Below are 9371 nucleotides of genomic sequence, written 5' to 3' on the forward strand. Positions count from 1 at the left end.
TGTGTGTGTGTGTGTGTGTGTGTGTGTGTGTGTGTGTGTGTGTGTGTTGGTGGTGTTTCACACGCTGGAGTCGACGACCCTTTTCTCCCACCGTCTCATATTAGATACATACATGCAGGCAACAACAGATGAGCACAGGCGCATGTGCACACATTGGTGACTGACTGCAACACACGCACACACACTCACACACATTACCACACACTTGTGTCTGAAGTAACGTCTGTCGGCATATAATCCCATTTACCTCTGAAAACACAAGAGTGTGTTTGACAGGGAATGAGGAGAGGAAGAATGTGTGTGATGTAGAGCCCACAGTCTGTCCACTGTCACGGAGTGGCAGCTGTCTCTCACACACACACACACACACACACACACACACACACACACACACCTACACACAGGCCTGCATGTCAGTTATCCATAAGGCACATTGAGTGTCAGAGAAGCAGTTGTCTTTGCACTTATTGCTGCTTCAGCTCTTGAATGTGTGAGTTGATTGTTTCTCAGTTTCTACCGTAGTCCTTGTGCAAGCTACTGGTGCAAGCTACTGGTGCAAGCTACTGGTGCAAGCTACTGGTTCAAGCTACTGGTGCAAGCTACTGGTGCAAGCTACTGGTGCAAGCTACTGGTGCAAGCTACTGGTKCAAGCTACTGGTTCAAGCTACTGGTTCAAGCTACTGGTTCAAGCTACTGGTGCAAGCTACTGGTGCAAGCTACTGGTTCAAGCCTGGGAGACACATAGAGGAGGACAGTGAAAATAGATAAGTCAGATTATTACAGTTTAACAGGCTAACTGAAAAGACTGTGGTGTACATGTCTTTTTTTTAATGTATTTAACTATGCTTATTAGTATTGTGTGTTTTATAACCCTGTGGCTCATGATACTTTCTCAAAAACAACATTTTACAATCTTCATATTCTATTCCAAGACGCAGAGCTGAGCAGCTTGTAAAGCGTCTGCTGTAAAGAATTTATTCTTGGCTAATGTACTGCAAAACGAACGGAGAACTCAAGGAGGACCAAGCAGGCCGGTGTTTCTGCTTTTTCTCTCTACTCTTTCACGTCCAGGGTTGCCCACTAGATGGGTCTAGATCAGGTTTAATCACTCTGACCGGGCCGGTGGCTTGAAAGTCAGCCCCAGCAAGGTGCTTTAAAGACAGGGGTCTCAATTTGTTCCGGTGCCTGACTTCCTAACGGACACACACAACACACACAGGCACACTCACACACACACTCTATACGCTACTTTTGTACTCTAGAACAAGGCATTTGTTTTGGCAGGCCACCTGCCACAGAGAAGGAGAGAGAAAGGGCACTGGCGCTTGTCCTCCACTCAACTGATTTACGTTGGCACTAAAACAGAACTCATAAGGAGTTTTTATACGCCCGAAGACTTGCCAGTCAGCTTGTTTCCCCCAGCCGAGGCAGGAAGGAAATTATACAAGATACCACAATATATAATACTTCTTTTTTGTCCGACCTCTTGCAAATTGGTCTTACCCCCTCTGAAATTTGTCTTGGCCCGCTGGATGACTTGAATACGATATAGGGACAGTTAATTTTGGCGTTTTAAAAGTGCTAGCTCATATTTTGGATATTCTCATCACTAAATGCCTTTTTGTCATTTTTTTTTCTTGCCGATAAACTGATGACATGAAGTATCAAGAAGAGTTCTGCTTATATTTCCCCCAAGGGCACTCTAAAAATACTCTGCATACTAAGTTATTCATACTTATTCTGCTGTCATCCAGCTATTATTGAAAAATGAGGACCTTTTATGAACAAATTTCCGTGGACAGTGACAAATGGGCTGGATATTCTTTGATAATATGCCAGTGGTTTATTGCAATAATGTTGACATTCTCTGATAATCCTCAGCAGATGGAGTGATTGCTTTGTTTCAGTGTTGAGATATGAGTTTTCGGTGCGTTAAGAGGACTCCATTCAGCCCTCCCAGGCCCCTCAGCCCCTGGGACAGCCTCTGATTGGGACATATGTCAGACTAGTGTGCTAACCAGGCTGCAAATTACTAGCCTGCACCGTGCCTACCTGCAGTATGTGTGTGTGTGTGTATGTGTATGCCCGAGCTGAGTGTATTTTTAGAATAGTTTAGAGAGCCACCCACATCCTCTACTCTCTGTAATAAAGTCAGTCAGACTGTTTGTGTCTGTCTGTGAATGTGTTTGTCTGTCCAGGGATTGCCACCCATCCCTCCTTCAGCGTGTCGGGGGATGGTAATCCATTCTTCCCATATGCAGATAGTGGCGGTGAGATTAGACCCTGGGAGAGGATTAAGGCTTCAGGGCTTGGCTCCCCATTTTACCTCCTCTCTAACCATCCCACACACCACCATCCGCTTCCTGCCGCCTCCTCGTGCTGTTCAGTCCTTCACCCGCCCCTCACCCATCTCTTTTTTTTTTCTCCCCCCCCCCCCCGGGCAAATCTCCAACCTCTGGAGTGTGTTGCTTGCCGAGTGAAGAGGTGGAGCTTAAGATAGGGACCCATTAGGTTTTTGTACATGTGTGTTTTGATTTGCATGCGCATAATTCTTTGTGCACAAAAGGTCTCTATGTACACAAACAGAGGGGAGGATGTATGCAGTTGGCGTGTGTGTGGGTTGAAGTGGGCCCAGTATGTGTCTTTTTAAACCATGCTGCTTTCAGTCATCTCCTCAATTATGCTGAGATGCAATAATTGACTTTGTGCATGTATGATAGTGTGTCTTGACAATTTGCATACATTTTCTGAGCCTTTCCCTCATTCTCGCACACGTCCACCTTTTTAAATTTATTTTCCTTCAATTCCACCCTCTCACCTCTTCCTCTTATCCCAGATGTGACCCACATGTTGTGATGCAAGGGTAAAGAATTTTTTTTCCCCCCCGAGTGCTGCTCTTCCATCCTCATCATCGCCATCCCTCTCTCGCCACCTTCTCCTCCTCTTTCTCCCCTCCAGTGGCGAGTGCTGTAATTGATATGCCACTGGCAATAAATCAGCACAGCTCCGGGGCTGAGCAGCGACCATTATCTGAGCGGACAGGTTTAGTTGCTTTTGGAGAAGCGGGTGAGAGAGGGAGAGTTGATCCAGCTCAGCTCACGAGAGTTGGCAACAGCTCACCACCTCAACAACCTGTGGAATTTCCTCACAACGCACACGAGAGCGCACCACTACCCCCATTTCTTCTCAGGATTCCCGCCACACTTTAAGCCAAATAAACAAAATGAAATAAAGCTGTGGGAGGACCCCCTCCTTTCTAAGCTTTTCCCTCTCTGTTATGTCTTCTACCTCCCTTTCAATCCCTCATTCCAATTCCCAATGCCCATAGGGACTCAGAACAGGCCTGTCAATTGATAGGGTGTCCCGATATCAAATCCAATCAACTTGGCCCCTTACAGCCCCTCTCTCTGAGGCTTTTCCCTGATGTGATAACGGCCACGGCTCCTCCGATATGGTGGCTGCCCGGTCCCAAAGCCACAGACGCGCTCCAGCCCCAAAATGATTGACATGTTTTTCCTTGATGGTGCCAGATATGGCTCGCAACCTTGTTTCAGCGCTCTTCCCACCATTTCACTTGAGCTCTGGAGGAAATTGAAATTGAAGAGGGTTCAAAGGGATAAGGCTGTCGCGAGAAAATGGTCGAAATTTATGAAAAAAAGAGGAATGCGTGTGAGAAGCTGAGTGATTGGGCATATTCTCAGCAGTTGGGGCATGTGTTGAATGACGGGGTGAAGGAGTGGAGGAAGAGGGAGTTGGGGGGGCCCATTTGCGAAGACATTATTTCTCTGATTCTTTCACCCATCCGGTTTGCTGCCCTGTTACTTTTGAAGTGTATGACTCCACCCCGCCACACACACTATTGTGTTAGAGCATGTGTTGTGATGTCATCGTCTTATTACTGGGATAGATAACAAGCCCTGGATGCAATTTGTTGTGCGATTCACACTCTCTTACATCAAGCCGTGGCTGGCCTAAATGAAGAGGAATTACTTTAGGGACGCCCCCCCGTTATCGCTCGTTCTTTATCAGGCTCTCTCATTTCCTCGCTCACTCACTCTGCCTCATTGTGTCTTTCCCCTCACTCGGAAAATGACAAAGGAAAATGAGGCAGCCGGCCTCCCGTATAACGTGCCACCCACGTTTTAAATTGGCATCTGCTCTCGTCGCGCGCCGCGGCTGTAACGTTGAGCAAGAAATTCGTTTTTTTTATTATAGGCTGGCTCGTCACTTTATTGCAGCTGCTTATGTCGAAGAGGCTGCGGCCTGCGTCGAGTCCTTTTAATCTCGCAGAGTGAGCGTGGAACAGCACCTCAGGCCGTTCTGGCTGCTGTTTCCTTGCCGAGGTGCCTCAAACCACGGGGCTCCCCTGGTGTTTGATGTCAGCGCAGGTAGAGCTCTGATTAAAACGATGCGGAGATGCTGCCTTTTCTTTGGCTCCCGCTGCTCCTCACTCACCCTTCTGCTACTCACTCTTTCTATGTCTTTCTGTCTCCTACTTTCTTTTTTCCTCGCTCTTTTCCTCTTCCTCGCCTCGCTCGTCATCTCTCCTACACGCCCTCTCCGGGCCTTTCCTTTGTGAAAATTGGATGGCACCACCTCTCCCTGAACCTGGCCAGCGTTGTCTCAGCTGAGCTATGGTTTGCTATTCCATGAACATCGCCACTACTATTTCTTTCCCCTCCTGCTCCCTCTGTGTCTTTCTTTTCTCCCTCACACACTATTTGCAGCAGCGGCAATGACTTCAATTGATGTGCAATTTAATGACTCCTCTTACTGAGGTGTTTAATTCTTTCAATACATCGAAAAGTGCCTTTTTCTCCCTCTCTCTCTCTCTCTCTCTCTCTCTCTCTCTCTCTCTCTCTGGCAGCTGTAAAAAAAAAATCCCTCCAATCTTGGTAAACTGACCACACTGACCTGTGTGCATGGTGATTGATAGACGGATAGCCTTGCTCCTGTGGCTCACCACGGTGAGAGCAGGAGGCGGAAACTGAGATAAAGAGAGAAAGAAAGGAAAACTCAGCATTTCTGTTCGCCTCTCCCCTCTCTTTCCATATTTAGATTTTCCTCAATCTCCCCCCATCTCCCACCCACCTCTTCCTACCTTTCCTCATCTCTCCGTAGTGTCTCTCATCTTTCCGATTCAGCGTGGTCATAAACTACCTCCGTGCAGACACTTTGATAGTCAAGGTGAAATTGAACCACGGGGTCCCTGGGAGAGTTGTGTCCCGTTTTGCATAATCAGCATTTACAGGAGAACTAATGTCCCGGTTTTTGCAGGAACATGATTGGCCTGTCGAGCAGTAGCACACACCCGCCAAACCCTGCTCCTCATCATCATTGCGTCGTCGTTGGAGGACGCCCAAAAGAGCAGATACTCTCCCCTTTGACTCCTCTCCTCCTCCTCCCTGCCCTTTGTGTGAAGCCTTCGTCCTCGATACCTTTTCTCATTTCTGCCCTTTAATTCTGCCGCCTTTGTTGTCCGCATCCCGGGTTGTCAAGGGATACTCGCTGTGCGGTATAGTGTGTGCTGTGTGAAATATATTTGCGTATTAATGAAAGCAGACCTATGTAAATGTGTCTTTGCAAAGTTTTGGCTCTTCATTGATCCGAATGAGTCGGTATGAAAGGCAGTGAGGAAGGAAGTAGGGCCTCACTCACTGACGTGGGCATATTCTGGATATGATGCTGGTGTAGGCATGTTGCCACATGCACTGGTGACAATCCCTCACCTCGGCAATTACAGGGTAAACTGTAAAATAGGGCCATCTGTGTTACATGGTGCATTACCTGCTATGTATGCTGTGATACATTGCCGGAGGAGGTTGCCGTGTTGCAGCAAAAGTTGAGCCAGATGCATTTTTTATTTGCCCGAGCGTACTGCGGGACGCTCACTGTGCCAAGGCCAGTGGTCTGTTTCAAAAGAAAGATGAGGTCGCCTCTTGTGATGCAGTATAAAATCGCTTAAATCGCACAGGTAACTGAATAGCAAGAGACAGGCAGGTTTTTGAGTGTGCTGAATGTGATTGCAGTCTGATGGGAGGGGCAGGACTGGCTGTGAAAGAGTGTCGTGTGAGATATGGAGCCTTCAAAAACAACAGTTTGTGCTGAATGTGTGGCAAACATATCCGTCAAGGGTTATTATATTTCTCTCTGCATGAGTCTAATTTGTCGTGATGTAGTATATATTGTGATTGTAGCTGCTGAGGGAAGGTAGAGTGTGTTGCTTGCGAACCTGCTGTGCTGCCATGAGAGCCTGATGCCTGGCTACAGAACTGCGTGATTACAATAAGGGGTTACGTTTCTGTTAAGCGTGTTGATACCGTTGGAACCCTGACAGGAAAGCCTTCGAGCAGACCTTCCTATAAATGTCTTGCTGTCAATGTTACAGTGGCCCCTGGCATTTTCTTAAACACATGCCTCTGCCAAAGCCACCATGGCAAAGTTATGAAATATTAAAAGTTGAATGTTATAAAATCTGTTAACTCATTCCAGCAAGACTCCCATTATGTGTACAGAGCCTTTAATAATCGGGCCTCCCCTGCTATTTTCCCTCATAATTAAATGCAGACACACATTTGCCTTCCAGACTTGATTTGATATTATTTATTTATTACCGAGGCAAATGTCAGCTTGATTTTTTTCTTCCTTCTAATTTTGGCAGTGTAATTTGAGAGCCTTTTCAGCCTCTCTGCCTGCTTGATGCATAATCAATAGGAAATGTTGCTTGGATGCTCACCGTGTTTTCTCTCTCTGCCTTCCAGGGCTCCCCCATCGTGCCTCCGTGGATGATGTTCCTGATGACGGCCTGCAACGCTGAGAACAGGACAGCGGATCAATAGGAGTTTTGCTGCCCCTCTCTCCATCCTTCTCTCTCTCTCTCCCTCAAACTGCCTTCCCTTATTCCTGGACAGAGGAGTGGAAAACGACAGAAAAACCTGACTTGGGACCAGCACTTGTTCTCCTCCTCCTCCTCTTTCTCCTCCCCCAACCCCCTAAGCCTTGCCTCTAGACAGCCCAGTGATGTGTCCCCTAGCTCGGTCAGCGGCTACCCCTGGCCAGGGGAACTTGTTTCTCCTTTTGGGGCTTTTGCTTATCATGAGCTCATCCTTCTCTGGAGGTCAACCCCCTCCCTTCAAACGATTTGTCCCCTCTGAGTCGGGGCTTACACATCTGGCCATCCACAACAAAACTGGAGAAGTCTATGTGGGAGCTGTCAACTGGATTTTCAAGGTGTCTAGCAACCTGACCAAACTGCGCAGCCACATGACTGGCCCAGTGGTGGACAATGAGAAGTGCTACCCTCCGCCCAGTGTCCAGTCCTGCCCTCATGACCTGGCCCAGACCCCCAATGTGAACAAGCTTCTCCTCATAGACTACGCACAGAACCGCCTCATTGCCTGTGGCAGCACTTCGCAGGGGATCTGCCAGTTCCTTCGCCTGGATGACCTCTTTAAGCTAGGCGAGCCCCACCACCGCAAGGAGCACTACCTCTCTAGCGTGGCAGAGTCGGGTACCATGTCCGGGGTCATCATAAGCTCCGCCCAGAGTCCGACCAGCAAGCTATTTATAGGAACGCCCATCGACGGCAAGTCTGAGTACTTCCCCACCTTGTCCAGCCGCAAGCTGATGGAAAACGAAGAAAATGCCGACATGTTCAGCTTCGTCTATCAGGATGAGTTTGTCTCCTCTCAGCTGAAGATCCCCTCTGACACTTTGTCCAAGTTCCCCGCTTTCGACATCTATTACGTTTACAGCTTCAGCAGCGAGCAGTTTGTCTATTATCTAACGATGCAGCTGGATACCCAATTGACGTCCCCCGATGCCAGCGGAGAGCAGTTCTTCACCTCCAAAATTGTCCGCCTCTGCGTGGACGACCCCAAGTTTTACTCCTACGTTGAGTTCCCCATTGGCTGCACTAAAGATGGAGTAGAGTACCGCCTGGTTCAGGATGCCTTCTTGGCTCGGCCAGGGCGGCAGCTCGCCAACTCTCTGGGGATCTCTGAGAATGAAGACATCCTCTTCACGGTCTTCTCTCAGGGTCAGAAGAATCGGGCCAAACCACCCAAAGAGTCGGCATTGTGTCTGTTCACCCTGAGGAAGATAAAAGAGAAGATCAAAGAAAGAATTCAGTCCTGCTACAAGGGATACGGGAAGCTCTCCTTACCCTGGCTGCTCAACAAGGAGCTCGCCTGCATCAACTCGGTAAGCTCAAATCTCTTCTTTGTGAGTTCTGCAGAGTAGATACTTTCTTTCCAGCCTCTTCCCTTAGAGTGAATCCGTTTACTTATCAGTCAGGGCACACATATTATGTTTTGACTGTTAAATGTATGTAAGACTGCATTAGCGTTGGCAAAGTATGACACCATGCAAAACCTTTTCTCAAAAACGTTGCTGAAACTCTATCCTTCTTAGCATACATGAGTATCAACACACACGTGCCTTATTAAGATATAAAAGACTAGTCTTGATGTTGACAAGTTTGTGTCCCTGAAACTGTCGACTGCCTATTTCTCCACTCAGCCCTTTTTTGTGCGCCTGCTAATTGAATACTGGTCAACTCATGTTCCAATCATTCACAAGAAGCTCTGCTACAGGCCTGCAGTGGTTCATATAAAGTGTGAACAGCTCTCATTTCTTTCTCCCGCTGTCTTCTACTTCACTTCTTTCTGCCCATTTCCCCCTCTCCGCACAACCTCTTGGTGCTTTGATTTAGTCAGGCAGGGGACATCATTAGCCCAGTCACCTGGATTTGTGAAATGTCACTCAGGAGTAGCACACACACACACCCACACACACACTTTGCATGGTTCGGTGCACTGCAGTGTGACATCCTGGGGGACGACTTGAGCTAGACTGGGTTTTTACTAACTGATCCACGGTGCATGGCCCTGTATGCTTTACAGAGGACCCCACACACACAGATGCACATGCATACACTCACACTAGAGACCTTAAGGCACTACTACACAACAGCACACAGTCTAGTTTCCTCTATAGTGGACATACCTGCTCACGTCCTGTCGTTTTTTCTGGCTTTCATGCCTCATTCTCTTCTCTCTCCCCTTGCTTAGCCACTTTCTTCAGAATGCATCTGCTTAAAAAAAAACAAACCTCTTATGTCTTCGTTCCATCTATTAGTGTTAAGTGTGTGGCACTCTTAGTTGACCACCTGTCTCGGCGACCTCATCTTCCATCCCGTGTGCTCTTTAAATTCACCCATCCATCCCCTCCATCACGCTCTCTCTTAAGATAACTTAATTAAAAGACTACTTTTAAAGCTTTTTCTTTAAATGTCAGCGCACACCAATTTTGCTGGCAGGTGTCCACACACACACACACACACACACACACACACACACACACACACACAC

The 9371-nt window shown here is 47.7% G+C and overlaps 1 protein-coding gene across 2 annotated transcripts in view; it reads left to right on the forward strand.

Moving 5' to 3' along the window:
• The window catches only part of LOC116396292 (plexin-A1-like), a 62080-nt gene that overhangs the window by 32001 nt on the left and 20708 nt on the right, over positions 1–9371 (forward strand). For both annotated transcript variants that reach the window (XM_031870842.1, XM_031870924.1), the window contains exon 2: positions 6762–8202. In XM_031870842.1, coding sequence (XP_031726702.1) covers positions 7021–8202 — 1182 coding nt within the window. In that variant the 5' untranslated portion in view covers positions 6762–7020. The remainder of the gene's footprint in view (positions 1–6761; positions 8203–9371) is intronic.

This window comes from Anarrhichthys ocellatus, unplaced genomic scaffold, assembly GCF_004355925.1.
Source record: "Anarrhichthys ocellatus isolate YVR2014 unplaced genomic scaffold, GSC_Weel_1.0 scaffold1, whole genome shotgun sequence".
NCBI classification, from domain to species: domain Eukaryota; kingdom Metazoa; phylum Chordata; class Actinopteri; order Perciformes; family Anarhichadidae; genus Anarrhichthys; species Anarrhichthys ocellatus.